General features: G+C 37.0%; 1 protein-coding gene across 3 annotated transcripts in view; it reads left to right on the top strand.

Moving 5' to 3' along the window:
- Window positions 1–27499, top strand: part of CDH12 (cadherin 12) — a 978939-nt gene that overhangs the window by 736768 nt on the left and 214672 nt on the right. For all 3 annotated transcript variants that reach the window (XM_066244110.1, XM_066244099.1, XM_066244105.1), the window contains exon 4: window positions 10160–10576. In XM_066244110.1, the coding sequence (XP_066100207.1) occupies window positions 10346–10576 (231 nt within the window). In that variant the 5' untranslated portion in view covers window positions 10160–10345. The remainder of the gene's footprint in view (window positions 1–10159; window positions 10577–27499) is intronic.

Genomic DNA, 27499 nt, shown 5'->3' with positions numbered 1-27499 from the left:
AGTGATTCCATTTTGTGGCTGTTGTCTCATTTTAAACATTGGTTAAACACAAATTTCTGATGAATATTTATTTGTCCAAGTGCGTTATATCTTATGGTACGCAAGCTTATAATGTTGCAAAAATTGTCTCAAATTTGAATCTAATCATGAAATGATATAATCGGTTTCATTTCTGGTAATGGTTTTGTTTGTTGTTTCCCAGGAATTTGTTTTATTATTTTTCTATGTACTAATCATTCATTTATCAACAAATTCTTTAGTGAAGTGTAAATTATTCTCTGTCATTTCAAGATATCATATAATTCATTAGTTTGCATCCATTCATTTCCCCTTCTTGGTGTTCTTTCTTCTGCTCCTGTTTGGACTGGTGTTCCCTGAGCCAGCATGCAGTTGTCTTCCTAAAATTCTACTATTTTGCTGAGAATTCCCTTTGCCTTTCTCTTCTGTTAAATATTGTTGTTTCAAAGCCCAAGTCTTATTTTCCTTTCTTTCTTTCTTTTTTTATTCAGTTAGAAAAAGGGAGGCAGAGAGACAGACTCTTAATGCACCCCGACCAGAATCCACACAGCAAGCCCACTAAGGAGTGATGCTCTGCCCATCTGGGTGTTGCTCCATTGCTTAGCAAGCAAGCTCTTCTTAGCACCTGAGATAGAAGCCATGGAGCCATCCTCAGCATCCAGAGTCAGCTTTCTCCAACTGAACCATGGCTGCAAGAGGGGGAGAGAGAGAGAAGCAAGGGGAGTGGTGGAGAAGCAGATGAATGCTTCTCCTGTGTACCCTGACTGGTAACTGAACCCGGACATCCACATGCCAGGCTGATGCTCTATCACTGAGCCAACCGGCCAGGACCCTTAATTTATTTAGTTTATTTTTGAACAGGTTTAAATTTACATAAAAAATTAAAAAGATAGTGCTGAGAATTTATTGTACCCTGTATCCATTCACTCTTATACATAATATCTTACCTAAGTATGATATATTTTTTACAATTAAATAATCATTATTGGTACATTGTTATTAACTAAAGACTAACTTTATTCTGATTTCCTTAGTCTTAATGTCCTTTTTTTGTTCTAAGATTCCATTCATTACATTTAATTTGTCATGTTTTCTTTGGCTTCTGTTAGCTGTGATACCTTCTCAGATTCCTGTTTTTGATGACATTCACAGTTTTCAAGACTACTGGTCAGGTGTTTTATAGAATGTTTCTCAGCTGGGATTTGTCTAGTGTTTTTCCGATGCTTAGATGTGTTGTGGGTTTTCAGAAGAAGATCAAAGAGGTGAAATGCCATTTTCAGATCATCACATCAAGGGTGTTCTAACAATGCAGTTAAGCTAACAGCATGAATGTGGATGTGTTTTCAAATCTTTCATCTTATTGAGAGAGAGATTGTATCCTTTGTCATCATGTAATGGACAGATATCCCACATTGAGTTTATTAGTTTATTATTATTTTTTTGTTTCCACAATATTTCTCTTGGCTTATTGGGGATTCCAGTATCTTTTCAGTATGTATACACACACACACACACACACACACACACACACACACACACAAAGAGAATAGGATATGGACAAGTTAGAAAGTAAGGGTCAATAAACTTCACTAAATAAGATCATAGAATAATCATCACTTTTAAGCATCTTTGTTTTTCTCCTATCAGGCAACAGAAATTGGTTTACCATCTTTGATTCTCAGTGTCAAATTTATAAAACAGAAGAATTGGGGTTAGGGTTTTTCTGCACCATAGAGTTGGCAAAATTTTCTTTTGGTGTGAGTGTACTAGGACCAAGTGACGTTCAATAGGAATTTTTTCATCCTCAAGGCATTCCAAGAACTACTTTTATGAAAAGTGGTTAGTAATTTTATATAACAATGTCTTTGTTAAAAAACCGTCAAGCAATTTTTCTAGAACACAAATTCTTAAATTATCAGATTGACCTGAAATCTTTAAATAATTATTGAAGATAATGTACTTAAAATGAAAACTTAAATCATTTTGAGACTTACGTTTTTTAACATGAAAGTTTAAAGTCAATTATAAAGTTGTATTTTTATTGTTGATTATTTTAAAAATTTTGGAATTATGTAAATTTTAGCCCTGTTTTCATAATATGAAAAAGAAAGCCACTTTCTATATTACTTCAAATTAAAAGACCATATTTTTTTTCACTAGAAACAGGGGTGTGTAAATATATATTTTTATCTTTGCCACTAAAAAATTTACACCAGCCCTGGGAATAGCTCAGTTGGTTAAAGCATTGTCCTAAAGTGCAGAGGTTGCTGGTTCGGTTCCCTGTCAAGGTACATACAGGAAGAGATCTATGTTCCTGTTTCTCTCCTTCCCTTCTATTCTCTATAAAATGCAAAAAATAAAAATAAAATAAGTTATACCATAGGCCAGAGGCATAGTCACCATGAAAGAGTTAATCTAGTACGCAGGCAGCCTTAGACTGTCACATGCAATAGAGGACCATTTGTAATAATTAACACATCTGCCAGCCTGAGAAAATAGTAACAAAAATAGACCTTGCAGTGTAATTTATATGAGATAAGATTTTTAAAATCAGAAGCTATTCTTAAAAGCAAACAAACCCAAAACTAAGTAAATAACTACAGAAACCACAGCCTTTGGATGTCTCATAGCTTTGGACACACTTAACAGAAGAGCTGTCACTTGCTTGTTTCACATCTAAGTATCCTGTACTTTGATATATAACTGTTTTTGTAAAAAAAAAATCTGCCTTACTTTAAAATGAATATATTTGGGTCCAGAGACTCATTATCAGGTTTGCAAAGTCTTTGGAAAGCCATGTTAGCTCTACAGACTAATATAAGTATTTAATCATTATATCGCAAATCCAGTATATGGAAGAAAACACACCTCTGGTGATATTCTTTATAACAAATACATTTTCTTTAAGGTTCACATGTTTCTGTAGGGTGCTGACACCTCAGAATAAGTCTGCTATTCTTGTTCTTATAACAACACCATGGTGCTGGGGCAAGTATACCCAGGTTGATGACTTCGTATAGTTTTTTCTTGGAATTCAGGCTGTGTTTCATGCCTGGGGAGTGGTTTCCCTTTCATTTCAGGAATGGAGCCCTGCACCCTCCTTGCATTACATCTGTTGAGAGACAAAAGTTCACAAGCTCCCTGGCTGAAAACTGTGGCCCTAGGCTGGGATCTGCTGGGAACAGCATCGTGTGCTGAAAATAATCTGTTCCTCTGTTCACTGAAGAACTGCAGTGCTATAGAATCTTTTAATGGATTTTAAGATCTGACTACAATAACGAGTTAAAAAATGTACATGTATTGAACAGACACTTCTCCCAGGAAGAGATACAAATGGCCAACAGATATATGAAAAGATGCTCAGCTTCATTAGTTATTAGAGAAATGCAAATCAAAACTACAATGAGATACCACCTCACCCCTGTTAGATTAGCTATTATCAACAAGACGGGTAATAGCAAATGTTGGAGAGGCTGTGGAGAAAAAGGAACCCTCATTCACTGTTGGTGGGACTGTAAAGTAGTACAACCATTATGGAGGAAAGTATGGTGGTTCCTCAAAAAACTGCAAATAGAACTACCTTATGACCCAGCAATCCCTCTACTGGGTATATACCCCAAAACCTCAGAAACATTGATACGTGAAGACACATGTAGCCCCATGTTCATTGCAGCACTGTTCACAGTGGCCAAGACATGGAAACAACCAAAAAGCCCTTCAATAGAAGACTGGATAAAGAAGATGTGGCACATATACACTATGGAATACTACTCAGCCATAAGAAATGATGACATCAGATCATTTACAGCAAAATGGTGGGATCTTGATAACATTATAAGGAGTGAAATAAGTAAATCAGAAAAAAACAAGAACTACATGATTCCATACATTGGTGGAACATAAAAATGAGACTAAGAGACATGGACAAGAGTGTGGTGGTTACCAGGGGTGGAGGGAGGGAGGACATGGGAGGGAGGGAGGGAGAGAGTTAGGGGCAGGGGGAGGGGCACAGAGAACTAGATAGAGGGTGGCGGAGGACAATCTGACTTTGGGTGAGGGGTACGCAACATAATTTAATGACAAAATAACCTAGACATGTTTTCTTTGAATATATGTACCCTGATTTATTAATGTCATCCCATTACCATTAATAAAAATTTATTTAAAAAAAATAAAAAAAAATAAAATCATGAAAAAAAAAAGAAACTTACTAAATGACTGGACTTTACTATATAGCAACTATCAAATATAATTTATAAAATTAAAAAAACAAACAAACAAAAAAAATGTACATGTACACAATTTCTTATTGAGTGATAAAATAGAAAGGTTTTTTACTTCATCGTGTATACAGCTCCCCAGACGTACAACGTTCTTGACTGTGTCCTCATAATGCAAATGATACTTAACAGACATTATTTAGAATAATTAAAAATTATTCTTCAGATCTACCTTGCTCTAGATACCATCTCTTTACTCATTTGCTATGATTTGTTTTAAAGTATATCAAAGTCGGAAGCAACTCCAAAATTCGGAATGTCAGATAGAGTCTACTAGGCTGCCTTCTGATCTGACTGACCCAAGAAGCCTGCACAGCTAGACCCACTTATCTCCCTCTGTGTGCGATAACCCTGTGTCCAGTCACCTGGCCTGTCTCGCACCTTGTTGGGTGTATTAGCCCAGTTGCTGTGCAGTTTCTTAATTTTCAGATATCATCAAATTCTGTCAATATACTGATCCTATGACTTACTGCTTTTAGGTTCGTCTCTATTTTTTTTCCCCTGACTCTGCCTAAAATTATGTGTCATTTTTTATATCCTGATAGGTGAGTGCTGGGAGTCCTGAGTAACCTGATTCCAAAGGAACTAAGTTAACCTGATAGCTTCAATCTTCTCGTTTACAAAAGATCTAAATGAGTCAAAGAAAAATTAAGCTGCCCAATATTGAAAGACCTACTTAACTTTGGAAAAAGAATTTAAAACTCAGGTCTTGAAGCTCATATTGCTTGTCTTGCTAGGATTTGAAAACCCTGATACTTTCATCTAGTCAAGCATTCATTAGCATGGGGGCAGCAAATACAGGTCCCAGAGGATGGGCTCCCAAGTCAGACTCCCCAAATTTAAATTTGCCTCTATGTGTTAATTTCTGTACCATGTCTAAATTATTTAGCTGCCCTGTTCCTGTTTTATGTGTAAAATGGGTATAATAATAGCACCTCGATCACAGAACGGCTGTACAGGAACTGAACATACAGCATCAGGTGAAACAGTAAGTTTTCAATAAAAGTGAGCTATTATTTAATGGCTAGTTCACTCAAACTCAAATATGTACTTGGTATCAACCACTTGCCAGATACAGCAGATCCTCAAATAACATCATTTTGTTCAATGTTGTTCTATTATAATGTTGATGCAAGGCCCCAGGAACTTAACTCTTGCTTATATTAATTAGCCTGTGGTCAAATTGATTTCTATAAATGTTGGGTCATAGCAGTTCCAAGAACGTAATGACAAAGTTAAGTGGAGACTTATGGGAAGAGGCATCTTTACCACTGCCAGAGCCACTCTTTATTCCACCCAGAAAACTGTAACAGACAATTCTAAAATGCATCTATAACATAAATTATTACTATTCTTTTTAATAATAAGATTTATTTGTTAAGGGATTTGAAGTCAAGAGAGGGGAGAATAGCAAAGGTCTAGTGAGCAGAGGTAGATTACATAGGCCTGTTAAGTTTGTGCATGTCATAATAAAATACTGGATTTAAAAATCTCACTTAACTACACTGACACCCTCAGTATGCGTGAGAAAGCTTTATATTTTTTATTACAAGTATTTCTACTGCACTGTAATATGTGAGTCCCTAAAAACCTGTGCATTCTTCAGAATTCATATTAAGATAGAACCATGCATGGAAAAATTAAGATTCTATGCTGATCCTAAAACCTGTGCAGTCACTCCATAGCAATTATCATTTTAATGAATCTTAGCAAGAATAAATCACTAATAAGTATTTTTGTATATATTCCATTTTAAGGAAAATGATAAAAACAATTTGGCAGCAAGGATAAGGAATGATCAGCCTATGAAGAGAGAGAGGAAGAGGGCGGGGCACACACACAAAAAACAAGTAGAGAGCACAGCACGCTAAGACAGACTGCTTGTCCAGTGAGAGTCAAAGGGAAGAGCGGACTGGGGGCGTGAAGAAAATGGGATTCTTGTTTCTTGTACTCCTCTGTGGCTCAAGTAAAGTTGAGCCTTGTTACAATACTTTGTGTGTAGCTTCTGCTTTTGGTGATGTGAATCTTTAATGCGCTGGGAAATTAGCTCAAGAAACAACCTACTTTTCATGTTATATTCACATTCTTGTCTACTCACCAATCATTTGTAAGTTAATCTCCTCATGTTGCAAACACACATTCTAGCATAACAGATGGGGGATGACATGGGAAGGTTAGAATTTCTAAATGGAAATTCTGTTCGGGAATCAACACTCAGATTTTAGACTTTTTTTTTTTTTTACTACAAAGCTGGGATCAAACTGGTGACAGTGCTGATGAATATAGCCAGATGTCAAACATCAAGAATCTTAACTATAAAATAAAAAGACACTTATTCAGAGGAATAACCTTAGGTGTCAATGCTTCTAAAATCTAAATTTTGATACCACTTACACTAAAAAGAAAAGTAGAGAAATTTTCATGGAATCGGAAGGAAGAAATACAACCTTATTCTAAGTTTGGGAAATTAGAGTTCTTGTTCTTCATCTTTTCTACTCATGTTTACCTTCCCCTGTGTCTGAGCATGCCTGCTCTAAGACTGCTATAAGTATAGGAACAAACATGAACTTAATTTTTCCATGCATTTTCAAATATTTTGAAAATTTAAAGAGAGGAAGAAACATAGAAGACACAAAGTTCAAGTCATGTTGGATGTCCATGTTAGTAATTTAAACTTGTCAAGAGATGAGAGCAATATGCACACTATGCTTACACAGGCTTACTAAAACAGGAGCAAATATTCTCTGACCTCTTAAATAGATTGCCACATAGACATGATACCATTTATGATTGATACTGCATTGTGGATGTTAAGAATAAATTACTTCAGTAGAAATCACAGTTTAAGGTTTAAACTCAATTGTTTAAACCAGTACTAACAGAAAATTACACAAACCATAAATGCAAACTGCATATATAATTTTAATTTTCTAGTAAACACATTAAAAAGAGAGAATAAATGGATAAAATTAATTTAATAATTTATTTACTTAGCAGAATATTATCATGTCAACAAGTAATAAATGTAGAAATGAATGAAATATTTAAAATTCTTATATTTGTTACTAAGTCTTTGAATTTGGGTATACAATTGAAAAGCAGAGCACATCTCAAACTCAAATTGCTAAATTTCACTAAATAGCCACACATGGCTGGTGATTACCATGTTGAACAATGTAAGTGTAAGTTAACTTTCTATGAATATTAATATATCTGAACAAAATGATGAAATAAAATATACATTATTAATTTTGGGGGGGCTTGTATAAAGGTCACATTCCTTTCGACTATATAAAATATATATTCTATTTATTTCTCCTTTGGGGAGTGCTCTTATGAAATGCTTTTTTTTTAAGATTTTTATTTATTCATTATGGGGGGGGGGAGAGTAGGGGGAGGAGCAAGAAGCATCAACTCCCATATGTGCCTTGACCAGCAAGCCCAAGGTTTTGAACTGGCAACCTCACCGTTTCCAGGTTGACGCTTTATCCACTGTGCCACCACAGGTTAGACTGAAATGCTTTTTGAGTCTAACTTTTAGACACTCTCCATCTCACATCTTACCTCAAACATTGAGAATTGCTTTCACATTAAATGTTGAAATTTGAATATATTTTTTATTATTTTATGCAGGGGGTCTCAAACTCATGGCCCGCAGGGCGCATGCGGCCCGCCGAACAATTTTGTGCGGCCCGCAGACTAATCTACGAAGTTCAAAATATTTTGGATAAAATTAAGAAAGCCTAGGGGCCTACTTGTATTTTTCATTTCTCTAGCATCCTAGCTAGATATTAGCTTAGTTAACAGCAGTTGTGATGCGAACTACAGTTTCTGGTCGTTTTGTGACACTGAGTAAACTGCATGTACGATTGTGCTTGTTGTACTGATTTTTTTTTTTTTTTTTAATTTTTTTTTTTTTAATTTTTTTTTTTTATTTATTCATTTTTAGAGAGGAGAGAGAGAGGGAGAGAGAGAGAGACAGAGAGAGAGAGAGAAGCGGGGAGGAGCTGGAAGCATCAACTCCCATATGTGCCTTAACCAGGCAAGCCCAGGGTTTCGAACCGGCGACCTCAGCATTTCCAGGTCGACACTTTATCCACTGCGCCACCACAGGTCAGGCGTACTGATTTTTTTTTGTTTTCAACTTCAGTGAGAAAAGTGTTGTGTAACAGTTGCCTTTTGTAGACCTAGTGCGGCCCGCCTGTGATCTTGCTCTGCGGCCCACATGCTGAGTTGAGTTTGAGACCCCTGATTTTATGTATAGCTAAACTGAATTGCAGCTGCAGATGAACAAAACGCCATGTTTTGTAGACATTTAATTATACATGTATCGATTGTGATTTTAGATGTCTTATTTTGGAAGCATTATATATAATTTCTGGCCTCCAACATTTTTTGGCGCTTGGAAACCTCATAGGCTGTGAGCATTGAGCCCCTAGAGCCAAATGTATAAAACCACTTTGACTCAAGTTATATGTTTTTTCCAAGCCTGCTTGCAAAATACAGGGATGCTTCTATTCCTGTAGCTCTCAGTGTCATTGTCACCTCTGATAGGCTTTTACCAACTTAGTTTGCTAACTTAAGTTTTGCCAACAGGATGTTTGCTAATTTTCACAGCATTGGTAAATTTGCCCTCATCTATTTTTTTGACTGTTAGTTTGAGGCACAGATTGTGTCTGTTTCCTTATCTACTACATAACAAATGACTTAGTACATTGTAGGTACTCAGTAAACCTTAGACAAATGAATGAAGAAAAAAATGTTTGTTATAAAATGAAGTTCATAGCTCATTTTACCTAAATGCAAAGAGAGATTGTCCATCTGGAAGGGATCTAAGGTCTCTTTGAGCTGAACATCATTTACAAAATAGTTCACACATACTCAGTGTTTTTGGTATAACAAGGTCAGAAAAGCATTTTTTTTTTTACTTAAAGCTTATAAAGCCATCTGACAGTTTACTAATCATTTATATTTTATTATGATCATTTACTTTCACATGTAGTAATTTATCTTGATTTTTATTTTTTTAATTTATTTTCCCTTGTATGGTCTTATTCTTTGTATCATTAAGGAAATTTTTTCTTTTTTTAATTTAGAAATTAAATTTAATGGAGTAACATTGGTCAATAAGAATACATAAGTTACAAGTAAACATTTCTAAAGCATTTGAACTATTGTTGCATTATTGCCTGTCACACAAAGTCAAATAATTTTCCATCACCATATATTTGTCCCCCTTTACCCTCCTCCCTCAAGACTCCCTCCCCCTGAAAACTACTTCCTTTTGTCTATTTCCACGAGTCTTGGTTTTTACTTTAAAAATTTTTTTATCTTATTCTCTAAATCTGTGGTTCTCAATCTTGGCCTGTTTTGTTCTTCAAAAGGGATATTTGACAAGGTGTGTGGATATTTTTGGTTGTCACAACTGGGTGTGGGAGGATGCCACTTAGTTAATTGACCAGAAGAAAGGATTTACTTCAAAAAATCATAAAATATGTCCCTGGCAGCAAAGAATTATCCAATCTAAAACATCCATAGTGCTGAGGTTGCTAAACCTTACTTTTAGGTCACTTTAAAAACATTGATCTCTGCTTTATTCTTAAAATAATGATTATATTTAAAAAATGATTATTTATGTTTATGATACACCTTTTGCTTCATTATACCTAATGCTTTTTCAAGTCTGTAAAAAGCTTAGTTTATTGAAGTTAACAGGTTGAATTGTAATAGACATTTATCAATATAATTTTTAAAAAGTCTTTCCTCTCTGTTTCTTCAATTGTTGCCAGATATAAAGAGAGTTTTGATGGCTATCATGTAATTCTATCAATTTAATGTATCTTTATTAATCTTTTTTATAGGTCCCTTTAGATGGACTATAATACTGCAGAAGCCTTTTCATCAAAAGGATTAATGCCTGCATTACCATCTCTGTAATAAAACAGAAAGCTAAGTGGTGGAGGCCACAGACACCTCAAAACTGGATTCCACAATTCTACATTAAGTGCTGGAGTTTTTATTACTCTGCTGTCGGAAAGCTTTTGCCAATGCTTACAAGGAACTGTTTATCCCTGCTTCTCTGGGTCCTGTTTGATGGAGGTCTCCTAACACCACTTCAACCACAGCTACAACAGACTTTAGCCACGGAACCAAGAGAAAATGTTATCCACCTGCCAGGGCACCGATCACATTTGCAACGAGTTAAACGTGGCTGGGTATGGAATCAATTTTTTGTGCTGGAGGAATACATGGGCTCCGAACCTCAGTATGTGGGAAAGGTAATGGCCTGTTTCTTTTGACAAGTGGTTGATAGCAATGGGAATTATGCATTGTGTATTGTGTGTGGATGTTTTGCACAGGAGTTGAACAAACCAGTGACTAGAACACTGGAGAGGAAATTCAAGAGACCTGGTTTTTCTTCTTGATTCAGTGACCTGGGTAAGCTTTGGAATATCATTTAATCCCTCTTTACTTTAATTATACTTGGTGATTTTAATAAAATCAATATATATTTGGTTTCTATTTTTGACATTTCTTGCTAAACATAAAGTTAAAATATATAGAAGTCAGTAGAAGTCTTGTGATAGCACATTATTGCTCGTAGACATTATAAAATTGTTCACCAATAAGAGACATAAAAACACACACCAGGTATAAATATTTTAAACTGTTGTTGATATCCTTGAGTCACCAAGATGTCTTTTTTTTTTCTCTCCCTTGAAAACATGACATAAAATTAGAATTGTGGTTCTGAAGTATTTGACTTGGCTTGCTTATGTTTCATAAATAATCTCTTTATTATATGCTCTTCAAGCTATTAATGAAGCAATTTATGACCAAATTAAAAACTTTTGGAACCCAAATATGTACACATCAATCTTCAACACAGCACACATATTTCTAGCCATACTTCAAGTTTATAGAAATTTCTTTTTTTTTTTTTTAAGAAAATAGTTGATGGCAACTGTTTGTTTCAGCACACTTATCCTTTACTACTATTTTCCTTTCATAGAATTTTTTTTTTGTATTTTTCTGAAGTTGGAAAGGGGGAAGCAGTCAGACAGACTCCTGCATGCGCCTGATTGGGATCCACCCGGCATGCCCACCAGGGGGCAATGCTCTGCCCATCTGGGGCATCACTCTGTTGCAACCAGAGCCATTCTAGCACCTGAGGCAGAGGCCATAGAGCCATCCTCAGTGCCTGAGCCAACTTTGCTCCAATGGAGCCTTTGCTGCGGGAGAGGAAGAGAGAGACAGAGAGGAAGGAGAGGGGGAGGGGTGGAGAAGCAGATGGGTGCTTCTCCTGTGTGCCCTGGCTGGGAATCAAACCAGGGACTCCTGCACGCCAGGCTAATACTCTACCACTGAGCCAACCAGCCAGGGCCCCTTTCATAGAATTTTGACCTATGTCTAGAATAGATAGAACTTATCAATAGCACTGGAAAAACTTTTTTTTATAATAATTTTATTTTTTTAATGGGGTGACATCAATAAATCAGGATACATATATTCAAAGATAACAAGTCCAGGTTATCTTGTCGTTCAATTATGTTGCATACCCATCACCCAAAGTCAGATTGTCCTCTGTCACCTTCTATCTTGTTTTTTTTGTGCCCCTCCCCCTCCCCCTTTCCCTCTCCCATTCCCCCCTCCCCCCCGTAACCACCACACTCTTATCAATGTCTCTTAGTTTCACTTTTATGTCCCACCTATGTATGGAATAATGCAGTTCCTAGTTTTTTCTGATTTACTTATTTCACTTCATATCATGTTATCAAGATCCCACCATTTTGCTGTAAATGTTCCGATGTCATCATTTCTTATGGCTGAGTAGTATTCCATAGTGTATATGTGCCACATCTTCTTTATCCAGTCATCTATTGATGGGCTTTTTGGTTGTTTCCATGTCCTGGCCACTGTGAACAATGCTGCAATAAACATGGGGTTGCATGTGTCTTTACGTATCAATGTTTCTGAGTTTTTGGGGTATATACCCAGTAGAGGGATTGCTGGGTCATAAGGTAGTTCTATTTTCAGTTTTTTGAGGAACCATCATACTTTCTTCCATAATGGTTGTACTACTTTACATTCCCACCAACAATGTATGAGGGTTCCTTTTTCTCCACAGCCTCTCCAACATTTGCTATTACTAAATGGGAAATGATATTTTCAAACAAGAGCTCAGATAAGGGCCTAATATCCAAAATATACAAAGAACTCATAAAACTCAACAACAAACAAACAAACAATCCAATAAAAAAATAGGAAGAGGATATGAACAGACACTTCTCCCAGGAAGAAATACAAATGGCCAACAGATATATGAAAAGATGCTCATCTTCTTTAGCTATTAGAGAAATGCAAATCAAAACTGCAATGAGATACCACCTCAACCTGTTCAATTAGCTATTATAAACTTTTTTATTTTTTAAGAAAGATTTTATTTTATTTTGATATTTTTAATTCTGATTTCAAATTTTAAAACTTTTTTATAGTTTTAAACATGTATGAAAAGTTTAAAAGAACTCCAAGGGCAGAAAGGAAACCATATAAAGAGAACTATTACAAAGCAGATATGTAGAAGAGTAAGTCTTTGGATCATTAAAGTCCTCAGAGCTTGCTGGAAACCTAAACTAATGATAAACATGATTAAGTCTTATGATGTCAATGTTAGGTCAAAGAAGAAAGTTGATTCAAGATCTTAATTTTTTGCATTACTTTTTTGGAATTATTTTTGGAAAACTATTTAAAGAATATTGACTAATACAGTATGGCACGTCCTTCAATAGAAACATTTGTTGAACATGAAGACATAGCTAAAGTCGCCCTAAGGTGTATGAGTTCCCAGACAAATTTTTCCTGTGAGACACTTGTTTACATATAGAAATTTGAGTGACAGCCTGAGCAGGTGGTGGTGCAGTGGATAGGGCACTAAACTGGGACACAGAGGATGCAGGTTCAAAACCCCAAGTTTGCCAGCTTGAGCGCAGGCTCATCTGGTTTGGGCAAGGTTCACCAGCTTGACCTCAAAGTCGCTGGCTTGAGCAAGGGATCACTCGGTCTGCTGTAGCCCCCCCAGACAAGGCACATATGAGAAAGCAGTCAATGAACAACTAAGGTGCTACAATGAAGAATTGATGCTTCTCATCTCTCTCCTTTTCTGTCTGGCTGTCTCCATCTGTCCTTCTCTCTGTGTCTTTATCTCTGTCACAAAGAAAAAAAATGATTTACATCAGATCAGTCTTTGCATACAACTCCAGGAATCCAGTTTCTAGTAATCTTGTAAGAAAAAAAATCATCAGTGCCATTAAGTAGGAGCAATGTCTTGACAGGATTTCCAACTACTAGGAATCAAGACCTGGTCATATTGCCATGGGACAACCCCAGGGTTCCCAATTTCTGAAGCTCTACAGGGTATCTGGTGATCTTAAAAATGAGTAGAAAGCCAGAAAGAGCCTTATTGGACCCTGATGGGAGAAATGGACACTAAGCTCAATCAGTTTCAGTCCAGCTCAGCTCACCTCATCCGGATGGTACTGCTGACCACAAATAACCCTAAGAACAAGAATAGTCTTTGGCCCTGGCCGGTTGGCTCAGTGGTAGAGTGTCTGCCTGGCATGTGGGAGTCCCGGGTTCGATTCCTGGCCAGGGCACACAGGAGAAACGCCCATCTGCTTCTCCACTCCTCCCCCTCTCCTTCCTCTCTGTCTCTCTCTTCCCCTCCCGCAGCCAAGGCTCCATTAGAGCAGTGTTTGCCCGGGCACTGAGGATGGCTCTGTGACCTCTGCCTCAGGTGCTAGAATGGCTGTGGTTGAGCGACGCCCAAGATGGGCAGAGCATCGCCCCCTGGGGGGCGTGCCAACTGGATCCCGGTCGGGCTCATGCAGGAGTCTGTCTGACTGCCTCCCCATTTCCAACTTCAGAGAAATAATAAAAAAAAGAATAGTCTTCTAAAATCTTGAGAAAAGTTCTATAAAACATGGAAGTTCCCTTGTGTCACTGTACATTGCTTGTGCTTATATGACTTCTTCATATAATCATAGAAAGATAATAATCACCAAAACATTTTTTATAGTAAATAGGTTCATGTTGGGCTGGTACACTTGTTACTGGTGAGTAAAGTTAATATAGGGCTTGAGTTTTGAAATCTAAGACAATGAAGAGGTACTAGCAGAGTCCTAAAACAGCTTCATGGGTGTCACTTATCTGAACTGTGCCTATAACACAAGCTGGACATGGAGTCAAGATTCCTGGCGACGATTTGATGAAAAGGTATGCTCTGGTTTAGTTTAAAGTACATCTATAGTCTTTAGATGCTCAAATTTGAAGTGACAGAGTTGGCATTTTTTTGAAAAATTAATGAAACTACTTCTAGTCTGTCCTTATGGTAGCATTTCACATCCCAGTGAATGTACGGAAATGAGAGAGACAGAGAGAGAAAGAGAGAATGTGATAGAAGGACAAACAGGGACAGAAAGAAGGGAGAGAGATGAAAAGCATCAAATTGTTGTGGTACCTCAGTTGTTCATTGATTGCTTTCTCATATGTGCCTTGACTGGGAGGCTTTAGCTGAGGCAGAGAACCCTTGCTAGAGCCAGTAACCATGGGCTCATGGGGTTATGTCTATGATCCCATGCTCAAGCCAGTAAACCCACGCTTAAGCTGGTCAGCCCACTCTCAAGCTGGATGAGTCTATACTCAAGCCAGCAATCTTGAAGCTTTGAACCTGGGTTCTTAGTATTACAGGTTGATGCTCTATCCAGTGTGCCATCCTCTATTCACACAAAAAGTAAGTTTATTAGTTGTAAGGCCAGCAGTCGGAGCCGCCATCACTGCCATTCACATGACAGTTCTCATTGAATTTGGACAGACAGTAAAGAAACTGTGGAGCCAAAAATTGGTGGGCCATGCTTTTATTCTAGCCTCACAACCAGCCAGTGAGTAAAAACACACAGGATACCAAATTCCACTCACATATTCTCCAGTTCCACAACCAGGAGAATCTTTTTTGGTTTTTCCTAGAATCAAAGGCCCCCACCAACTAAATCACTTCTGGTTCTTCATGTGCTACCATGGCTTCTTACTCTCTGCACAAACTGGCTTCTCTTTTAGTACTCTGGCTGCTTCTCTGTAAGAAAACATGGCCTCTTTCTTTCTCCTACTTCATCACAAACTTTTCTTGGTGCAAAATCCCCTCCTCCTGCACACATTAGCATAACAATGGCCCTTCCCAAGCAGGAAGATAATTAGCCATTTCACCTAGCAGCATCATTACCATGAGCAGCGCCATTTTTGACAAAGTGAGCATAAAAATCACATTTTACAAACTTATTTGCCCAACATTTCACTCCTATTGCTCACTTTGCAATCCACACCACAGGCATTCCTGTGCAAGGAATTAGGCACATCACACAAACAAATTACAGCAACAGCCTCAAGTCATACAATATCTACAATTACAAAGGTGCCCTTCACTGTGTCTCTCTGAGCACTTTGCCCAAAGTGCAGAATGTCCTTGGAGCTTCTCTCCAGCTGGATGAAAAGCTTCCTGCAGCAGGAGGGCCTCCAGCAGACCTGCCCCCCCATCAGGGTTTATCACATTGTCCAAAAGCCATATATCCATCCAACATGGGAGCAGTCCAGGAATCAGTCCACGCACACGGGGCCTCAGGCCTCCCCCCTCATCCCTGCCATCCTGGCAGGTCTTTCGATGATGTACCAAGGGGGAGAACATGGCAATGGCTGCCAGCATTTTTTCCTCTGGTCCAGAGAGCATGCGGTCATCCACCTGTTTGTCCCACAAACATATCAGGGGCTTAGTAGGTACTACTTGCTGCTGGGTTCTCACCTGCTCTCTGTGGACAGCAGCTTCAGCCCGATTCTCCTCATCTGCAGAAGAGGAGCTGGAAACGCCTACTCCCACTTACTCAGATCCACTTTGCTGGCATGGCTCCATCTTAGTCCCCTGTGGCTGCCAGCTCTCAGCAACTTCCAGAGCTAACTACAACTGATACACCTGTAACTCCTTCTCCAGAGACTGCTCCATTTCCAGGTGCAACTTGTGAACCTGGTCGTCCTCCTTCTCCAGCGCTCACTCCAGTTCCAGGATCTGCATCCCTTTTTCCCGTGACCATTCCAACTCTTTCTGCTCCTCAGTTTGCAGGCCTTGGGCAGCCTCTTCCACAGAGCTCTTGGTTTCCTCATGCATGGCTGTAAAAATCAGCCAGCATACGGTCCCCAAAAAGACAGCCATGGAGAACCATAACAGCAACCAGTCACCTATCCCACCCCTCAAGGGTGGTGGCGGCTCCATACCAATCTGACCTGAATCCTGCCAACTACACCAAATGTAAGGCCAGCAGTCAGGGCCGCCATCACTGCACTTTACTTGAAGGTTCTCATTGAATTTGGACAAACAGTAAAGAAACTGTGGAACCAGAAACTGGTGTGCCATGCCTTTATTCTAGCCTTGTAACTAGCTGGCAAGTAATAACACACAGGGTACCAAAACCCACTCACATGTTCTCCAGTTTCACAACCAGGAGAATCCTTTCCAGTTTTTCCTAGAATCAAAGGCCCCCCACCAGTCTAAATCACTTCTGGTTCCACATGTGCCAACATGGCTTTTTACTCTCCTCACAAACTGGCTTCTCCTTCAGTACCCTGACATCTTGGCTGCCTTCTCTGCAGAAAACATGGCCTCCTTCCTCCTACTTCTTCACAAACTCTTCTTGTTGCGAAAATCCCTCCTCCAGCACACATTAGCATGACAATAGTCCTTCCCAAGCAGGAAGGTAATTAGCCATTTCACCTGGCAGCATCATTCCCGTGGGCAGCACCATTTTTAACAAAGTGAGCATAAAAATCATATTTTACAAACTTATTTGCTTAACATTAGGTACCACTCTATTGTATTTTGTTATAGCAGCTCAAACAGCCTAAGACATCTAGGAACACTGGAAGGAACAAGCCATATATTTATAATCATGAGTTTGAAAAAAACGTATTATATAAGTGATCACCCAGATTCTTTTTTTTTAAGTGTTTAATTCAGAGTATCCAATAGTGATATTTTGCACATCTCTATTGCTCTATTACAGCAGAGACTATCAGTGTTTTTTTACTAGGGGAAATAGTGTCATTAGTATATTTATCTTTAATTAGAGAGTCAGTTCCAGAAACCACAGAACCAATTAAGAAAAAACATCTGTAGTATTTTGTTCCTTTACAACCACTCCTGGTACCAATAAAAAACATCTGTAGTATTTTTTTCCTTTACAACCACTCTTGGTACCAATATTTGTGTCCGTGAGGGTTCTCCAAAGAATCAAAATAAATAAGCTATGTATACACATATATTTGCTTTAAAATTCATGTTTACTTACTTATTTTAAATATGTATGGCTCATGTGATTGTGGATATGAAAGTTCCAAATCTGCAGGATAGGCCAACAAACAGGGGACCCAGAAAGAACTCAAGTTTGAGCTGAAATTTTTTTCACTGGCAATTTTTTTTCTTGTCTGGGAGAAGTCGGTCCTTGTTTTATAAAGGGTTTCAGCTGATTAGATGAACCTGCCTATTATATGCAGGAACATCTGTTTAACTTAGAATCTACTAATTTAAATGTTAATCTCACTCAAAAATACACCTTCACAGAAACATTCAGAATAATGTTTAATCTAATATCTGGGCACCCTGGCCCACTGAGTTAACATTCATTAGAGAAACAAGTGCTGGTTGACTCTCAGGATTTAAGGAAAATTACTTTTTAAAAGATTTGTGGCCTGACCTGTGGTGGCACAGTGGATAAAGCATCAACGTGGAATGTGGAGGTCGCTGAATCAAAACCCTGGACTTGCCTGGTCAAGGCACATATGGGAGTTGATGCTTCTTACTTCTCCCACCATCTCTCTCTCTCTCTCTCTCTCTCTCTCTCTCTCTCTCTCTTTCTCATTCTTCCCTCCTTCTCTAAAATAAATAAAATAATAAAAAATTTAAAAAAAATTGCCAATGGTGGAACTAACAGCCATGTGTGCTTTTTTTTTACTATCAAGACATCTAGCAAAGAAGAAAAAGAAGCAGATGATTATATCAATTCATTATTGCAGAATTATAAGGCCAGTGCAACTGAAGAGAGAGAAGGGTATCAAGAAAGGAAAAGTCAAATAGAAACTAGAGTGAAACTATAAATACTAAAATTCAAGAGATTTAGCAACAAAAACTTTTATAGATATGAAAATTGTAACAGTGGCAATATAATATTTGGGGGTAATTATATAAAAATTTGTTTTGGAAGAAAAAAAGAAAATTAGAGGTAGTAAGATAGTTTATTAAAATTGCTACAATTGTAATACAAAAATATTTTGTCCACCTGAAATTTCTTCTAAATTAACACAATATTATGGCAATATTTTTACTCGTATATAAGACTTTGTACATAATAAAAATGCAAATTATATTATAAAGTTACACCGACACATTTAAAAATATTTTTATGGCTCAACTATCATCTATCTATCTATCTATCTATCTATCTATCTATCATCTATCTATCTATCTATTTATCTATCTATCATCTGTCTATGTATCTATCTGAGTCTTGTAGCTTTAATAGAATCTTATCATGCAGTTTTCGTGTTCAGTTTACTCCTAAGGTCTGAGCATTCAATATCAAAGTAATTCGTGTTCATTTGAGATTCAAGATTCATTATACCAACTCAGTCTTTATAAAGATTTAAAACCTTATGCATCCTCTTGACTCCTGCCTCACTTACATATCTGAGAATCTTTGTGGTATATTTTAGTGCCCTAAATGAAGGTCTTATTTCTAATCCTTCCAGCTGCCAAATGTATTGACTGGCTGCTAATCAAAGCATCTTTAGCTACCTGCTCTTTCTATAGCAAAATATCACAAGAAACCATTAGGTAAGCCTGATATTTTATTCCACACCTTGGTTCTTAAACATATCCCTGAATTTTATAGTTTTTCTCAGTGCATTGAGGTATCTTTGAAGTAATCATCTTTAAATATGACTAAATAGCAATATGTTTAAAAGGAAAATTGCTTGAAATGGAATTTGAACAACTACATAACATAATAAACTAAAGTACTTTTCAAATAGTCAATGCCCATTGTATGCCGGTTCTCTCTCCTTTACAATTTATTTCTGCTTCTGGTATGCTAGTTACTTTATAAGAGCTATGCCATAAAGCTTTAATGTGTTTGCTTTAATTTAATTGTTGAGACCTTGAATAAAATTTAACTATCTTTATATCAATATATAAATGACTGAAACTGGGATTTCAAAAATAGCATGGACAGCATTAAGATTTGAGCACTTTCTTTTTCTTCTTTTTAAATCTCCTTTTCCTCTCTTCTTTATTTTTCTCCTTCTGCTGGTTTTTTTTTCTACATCCAATTATATGTTATTATTTTTTTCTAAACATTCTTCTGTATTATTTATGGATAGTGTTACTTAACAGCTAGGCCAAAAAGTCAGGAGGCTTTGATTAAAATTCCAGGTGTTATAATAATTATCTACACAAAAGTGTTTAAGCACATGTGTATCAATCCATACAAATAATATATTGTAATGTCACATACCCAGACTATGTATTCACCAGAAATATCTCAATTGTGTATATCACAAACTTTATTTTGTGTGTGTGTGTGTGTTTGAGCATGTGTTACTGAACTCTTGTCTTTAAAATATTAGTTGGAGAAATTGGAAAATAGTGCTGTCTCCGGGCTAACACGGATAATTATGTACAATTCGCATGTTATACTAGGTGATAAAAGATAAAACCTAAAGAAATTATAAGGGAAGTACCCTGGGAAAGCCACCTGTATAAAAAGTTAATGGAAAAATAGGGAGCATAGAGTACCTAAATAATAAAAATTTCAGATTTTATGTTCTGATCTTCTAACAATATTGAGTTCATGAATATATACATGGTTATACAACTCAAACATACTTGAAATATGAGTGAGTTCTTCTGGTTGACTTTAAGCATAGTACATACATGTGAGAAACATTCTTCTTTGTTGACTCTGAAAAATAGTAAACCACTGTCATGAAAGATTCTACCTATATTTCATTGTTCATGAGGCACCATATATTTTATTTTTTATTTTTATTTATTTTATTTTTTTAACATTTTCTTTTTTTTAACTTTTTATTTATTTATTCATTTTAGAGAGGAGAGAGAGAGAGAGAAGGGGGGGAGCAGGAAGCATCAACTCCCATATATGTGCCTTGACCAAGCAGCCCAGGGTTTCGAACTGGCAACCTCAGCATTTCCAGGTTGATGCTTTATCCACTGTGCCACCACAGGTCAGGCCCATATATTTTATTGTTACTGACATTTAATCAATGTAACTAATATTTGAAATTACTATTATGAAAGTTATCAAGTTCTACTCCTGGGAATTTCCCATAGAGATGGTATAAAGGAGATTTCCTATATATCATATACATAATCACTTTAGGATAAACTTTTAATGTATACTAATACTCATTGTTAATGAATGATGTTGCTTTTTGTTATTGTTTTATGTCAACTATTAAGAACTCTTAGTCTTCTGCAGTTTCATGATTGTTGTGAGAAGACATGAGATACTTGGTTCAGAGACAGGGGACTATATCCCTCGCAGGACAACAAGCAGCATGAACATCAGCAAAATTGAATCAGTTTTTGTTGCCCCACATACCACAGGGGAAAAACAAATAGGCCCAGGTGGATGCTGTGAAGCAGTGGGCCTAGAAGAGGAACCCTGATAATTCTTGTCTTTTGATTGGTTAGGAGATATTATCTCTGTTTACTGAGTAATAAGCATGTCTTTCCTTTGCATTGAATGAAGATATTATCTTGACCCTGGTTCAGTGGTAAAGCATAGGCCTGGTGCGTGAATGTCTGGGTTCACTTCTCTTATCAGGGCACACAGGAAAAGCACCCATCTGCTTCTCCACTCCTCCCCTTCTCAATTCTCTCTCTCTCTCTCTCTCTCTCTCTCTCACCTTCCTATAGCCATGGCTCAGTTGGAGTGAATTGGCCCCTGGTGCTGAGTATGACTCCATGGCCTCTGCCTCAGGTGCTAGAAAGAGCTCAATTGCTGAGCAACAGAACCATGCCCCAGATGGGCAGAGCATTGTCCCCTAGGGGGCTTGCCATGTGGATCTTGGTTGGAGCATATGCAGAAGTTTACTTCTGCCTCCCCCCCTCTCACTGAATAACACACACAAACAAAAGCTATCTTAACTTTTCAAGGTGGTTGCTATATGTATAAACATTGTTAAAAGTATAGTCTTAAAAAAAAAGATATTTAGTGCTCTCTGTGTAAGACCTGTAGGAACATAAAAAAAAATGATGGAGAATTGTCTCTCAAAGCCATGTAGTGTGCTGACTCACTAAAGCAACACAATATACTGTAGTGATTTCAATTTAAATACTTTCTTCTGACAATTAATTGAGTTCTTTGCCAGTAGACAGATAATGAACCCCCTATTCCTCTCTCTTTTCTTTTTAAATAACATTAAAAAGATTCCTCCAACAGTTTATATCCACCTATATTCTGAATCTTGGATTTAGAGTTATAAACAGAAAAGTGGGGTAAAACTGAATATTTAAAGAAATGTTTCAAATCTACTTCTATTTCTTAGTGATGTTGGTCTTTGCAAATTAACTATCTTCCCAATAAGTAACCTTTGCAGTATACATACTTACTTTTCCTATCTAAATGATAGATGATGACTTATATTTCAGCTACTGGATATGAATAATTGTTTGGGATATAACCTCCTCATACTTATACTGATAGTCTCATCCCTTGTTTAAAATGTAAGAATTACTTTTTCTGACATAAACAATAATTTACTATTATAAAGAGCAGATAGTTCATATAAAATTAAAATTCTCTTTATGAAGTACTAAGTGCTAGTGAAATTGGATATAATTGTTTGGAGATAGTTATGTGGATATGTGTGAATGCCATCATATATTCATCCATCTATTATAAAGTATATGAAATTTTAATTCAGAATGTGGTTTTGAAAGTGATAGGCATTAAAAGAGGGCAATGCTATTTTTTTCATGATACATAAAGTGCCCTAAATGCAATTTTCTGTTGAATAAGCTTACAAAATAAACAAAGCATTGGTAGAATTGAAAGATGGAACTACACTTGTATCGACCGTGTCAGTTACTGTTGCAAATATGTTTCAAATATACTTTTAAAGGCACCCCTGAAGAACCAGCTTTGAAGCTTTAAAAAGCATACAAAATAAACTAAAACACAAGAAAACTTCTATTTTGAAATAAAAAGGAGGTAATAAGAAATGGCTGAAACCACAACCTTCCAGTATTTTTTCCCTTCCATTGAGACATTTTAAGATGAAATAGGAAAATATTTATTCACTATTGGATAAATAGGAAAATCTATTATCCACTACATGATTGTGATCTGAAATTTATTAAAATTCTACTTTTATTTCATAACTGTCCACAAATTAAAACACTGAACTCATGTAGTTCCAAAGAACATGGAAACTAGCAACAGTTACATTTCTATCCAAGGATAGGAGAAACATTGTTTTATTTCAACAATCAGAGCCCTTTAACCCATTTAAAGCTTTGCTGTTTTTTTGTTTTTGTTTGTTTGTTTGGGGGTTTTGTTGTTGTTGTTGTTATTTTAGAGAGAGGAGGGGAGATAGTGAGGCAGACTCCTGCATGTGCCCTGACTGGGATTCACCTGGCAACACCATCAGGCCAATGCTAGAGTACTGAGTTATTTTTAGTGCCTGAGGCTGACACATTCATAGCAACTGAGCTATCCTCAGCACCTAGGGCCAATGCTTCAACAAAATGAGCCACTGGCTGTGCAAGGGGAAGTGAAAGAAAAGGGGGAGAGGATGGGGAAGAGAAGCAGATTGTTACTTCTCTTGTGTGCCCTGACTAGGAATCAAACCTGGTACATCCATATGCTGGGCTGATGCTCTATTCACTGAGCCACCAACCAATGCCAAAGTTTAGATTTAAAACTAGAGTTGAAAATATTATAAAATTGAGACCAAAATTAATATAGTGTAAGTATAATCTTTCTTTTTCTTTTCCTTCTTTTTCTTTCTCCCTCCCTCCCTCCCTCCCTCCCTCTTGTGCTTCCTTTTCCTTCTTTCCCTCCTTCTTTCCTTCCTTCCTTCTTTCCTTCCTTCCTCCCTTCCTCTCTTCCTCCTTCCCTTCCTTCCCTCCTTCCTTCCTTCCTTCCTTCCTTCCTTCCTTCCTTCCTTCCTTCCTTCCTTCCTTCCCTCCTTCTTTCTTTCCTTTTTTTTCTTCTTTCCTTTTCTCTTCTTTTTCTTTCTTGACTAGGAAAGATCCTGAGAGACCAAAAGAAAGGACAATTTAGGGTAAAAATAGAGGTTCTTCTAACAGGTACAAAATAGGAAATATATGTACAGAAATACACCAGGATTCTTTTTAGAGTCACTAAAGACTTCTAAAAAATCCTAAACATATTTTCAAATATAAAGAAATGGCTGCAAAAGACATATCATATGTTACTTGGAATTTCTGCCTAGATTTCTCGGTTGCCTAGTCCAGTGGTCCCCAAACCCCAGGCTGCGGACTGGTACCGGTCTGTGGGCCATTTGGTACCGGTCCACAGAGAAAGAATAAATAACTTACATCATTTTCGTTTTATTTATATTTAAGTCTGAACAATATTTTATTTTTTAAAAATGACCAGATTCCCTCTGTTACATCCGTCTAAGACTCACTCTTGACACTTATCTCGATCACGTGGTACATTTGTCTGTTCCACCCTAAAGGCCGGTCCGTGAAAATATTTTCTGACATTAAACCTGTCCATGGCCCAAAAAAGATTGGGGACCACTGGCCTAGACGACAGACCCAGAACTGTGACTGAGTATTTGACAACTTGCCTGCTCTTTAACAAGTTGAATTTCATCATGACTCCATGAAAGCTTAGACAGTTAAGTGGATGTCTGTAGTATCTGGCTCTTGTGGATTATAAAATATCAAGGCTTTTTCTTCACAGATTGAAGGCATGAAGTATGAAAATGGGGAAATGAAGCCCTGGTCAATTGGCTCAGTGGTAGAGCATCAGCCAAAAGTGTGTGGAAGTCCTGAGTTTGATCCCAGGCCAGGGCACACAGGAGAAGCGCCCATCTGCTTCTCCACCCTTTCCTCTTTCTCTTTCTCTCTTCCTTTCTTTCTCTCTTCCTCTCCCACAGCCAAGTCTCCATTGGAGCAAAGTTAGCCTGGGTGCTGAGGATGGTTCCATGGCCTCCACCTCAAGTGCTAGAATGGCTCCAGTTGCAACAGGGCAATGCTCCAGATGGGCAGAGCATCGCCCCCTAGTGGGCATGCTGGATGGATCTCGTTTGGGTACATGTGGGAATCTGTCTCTCTGCCTCCCTGCTTCTCACTTCAGAATTATACAAAAAAGAATAAAGAAAAAGAAAATAGGACAATGAAGGGAGAACCTCATTTAGTATCCAGTTATTCCTAAAGAAATTGATGTCCCCAAACTCCCAGTGCCTGAATAGACCAGTTATCCAGAATCCAGACCCTTTCCTCATCTCATTACTTTGTTTTTCATGAAAGGAAAGAAGACATCTAAAACTGAGTTTGTTTAAAGAATCTTTTTCCCCCCCTCTGTGTATTTAACATTGTGTTTTGTACTTGTTTGTTTTTAGAATATTAATCACACATTTTTCTCCCTAATAGTTACAAATATGTAAATACCTTTGAAAGTGCTTTTCTAAGTACTAAATGTCCCTGTTTATGCTACCCTTCACCTGAAGGTCAAGGAGGTTCAGAAAAATATTTTGGACAATAAAGGGATACTTGAACATAAACATTAGTATTAACAAATATGAGTGTAGATAAGGTGTTAGCAAATATAGCGCTCAGACCAAATCTAACCCACTGCTTGTTTTTGCAAATAAAATTTTATTGGAACACAACCATGCTTAATTGTTTCCATATTGTCTATGGCTGCTTTCTCACAAGATGGCGAGGTTGACTAATTAGGACAGAAATAGTATAGCTCGCTTAACCTAAACTATTGATTATCTGGCCATTTACAGAAAGAGGTTGCTGCCTTTTTTTTTAGAATATTAACCTGAACACAACAGAATGCTCTAGGAAATTATGTCTTTCATTGCAGACACTTAGAACTGCTCAATCAGTCCTGTCTGTGTTTTAAAGGTCCAGAGGGCTAGTTGTCAGAAATGTGGTCCCTGGGAGACAACCAGCAGGGGATAGTGAAATAATTACGGGCTTTTTTTGTGCCTTTGAATAACTTTATTGTTTCAGTATCCTCCTCTTTAAAATAGGAATAATATGGGAATAAAATAAAATTATTGTGTGAATTGATAATATATTCAGACTCTATGCCAGTGTCATTATTGTTACTGTGCTTCATGCACTCCATACATTTAGCCCAGTATAGAAACTGTAATATTTCTGATTAAATGTGGGGATAGGGATGTCTAACTTCATTAGAATGTACACTTCACTCCTTGGGACAAGAGAAAAGTGAGGGAGGGATCTATCATATTCTGTGGAGTAAGATGGAGATTCCATTTCCAAAGTTATCCTTAAGGCTGCCAAGAATCTCTCAGCACACCCACATCCCAGTATCTTGATATCCTTATCTAAGTGTATTCATATGGCCAACACTAAAGTCTCATATGATCTTGGACACATATATGAGTAAGGATATTATTATTACTAGAATTTATTAAGTTCAGTTTGTCTAGTGTGCAATGATTCCTATTATAAAGCAAAGATAAAACAAGTTTATTCAGGATTTGCTGTATATTGTGGAAGTCAGGGTAAAACCAAATATATTCATGTGAACAAGTAATAAAGTCAAGACCAAAGTCTTGTAGCAAACTAAAGATAAAATAAATTTTAATATGCATAATGGAGAAAAATAAATTAGACACTTATTTAAAAGACCTCAATTTTCTTTTTTGATTGATTTAAATATTTATTATGTATAATGTCTGCCTTCTATATTATACTATTACAATAAACAATTAAAATGAGTTTTGCAATTATGTATACATTTTAAATGTTTATATTTCATGAAGGAAATATAAATTTTATATTTTTAAAAAAATTCCATTGATTTGATAGAGCAGGGCAGGGTGGGGAGAGAAGCTTCAAAGCATCAACTCCTTGTTTCACTTAGTGGTTTCATTAAGTTGTGTACTGATTCTGTCTTCTACGTGCCTTGACTGGGGGTCAGACCAGCAACCTCTGATGTGCCAGTTTGACACTATATCCACTGAGCATCCAGCCAGGGCCTGAAGACTTCATATTTTAGAATGTCAATGTTTAAATTCAAAGTTTAGAAGTATAAGCTAGTACATATATTTTTACTAATATTTATAAACATGGGCTCATTCATTTGCCAGGCATATTTCTAGTCTTTGCTTCCACTGATTAGATTTTTTTCCATAACATACAGTCTTTGATTAAGTACCAAACTTTAGTTATCATATGAGCCTTTAAATATATTTTAATTAATTATTGAATTTTTATCATTCCATCAGTTTTGAGGTATAGTCACATTCATATTTCAAAAGTGATACATTCATTAATGGCTCTGAATACATGTTACTAAGTGATTTTTTTAATCAAACAGTGATCAAGAACAGTCATTAAGTTAATAATTAAATGAGTAAGAAAATATTCCAGTTCAATTAAGTAAAATTATTACTTACAGAAAAATAATTATGTACACTCTCAACATACTAAGCTTTCTGGGTAAGAGTTCCAAAGAACAAATAAGAGATGGGCAAGTGGATAAGAGCAGGGACTGTGAGAACTTTAGGATGACTAAAATAGGATTCAGAAGGGAAGAGTGAATGTTGTCAGGAGTGAAAATATGTTTCAATACAGTCCCCGTTGACTCTTAGATTTCAATAATATAGAATACAAAATCAGCCCTCTCTTACTTGCTATTTTGAGATTATTACAAAGCAAGTCCCCACATGCTAATGGAGCAAGGTGTCTAGTCCTTTTCTACCTGGTACACCTTTCAAAAAGGTGTTTCCCTTGCAGCTGCTTCTGCAGACAGTGAAGGTCAGAGCAAAACAACTTCATTGCCCTGATTCTGCCTGGCCTGCAGTGTAGATCTCTTCGGATTTTCCAGGGCCAGGGACATTCCTCC

Source organism: Saccopteryx bilineata, chromosome 1, assembly GCF_036850765.1.
Source record: "Saccopteryx bilineata isolate mSacBil1 chromosome 1, mSacBil1_pri_phased_curated, whole genome shotgun sequence".
In the NCBI taxonomy this organism is placed as follows: Eukaryota; Metazoa; Chordata; class Mammalia; order Chiroptera; family Emballonuridae; genus Saccopteryx; species Saccopteryx bilineata.
The sequence above is the reverse complement of the archived record's forward strand: the minus strand, read 5'-3'. Positions and strand labels throughout refer to the sequence as shown.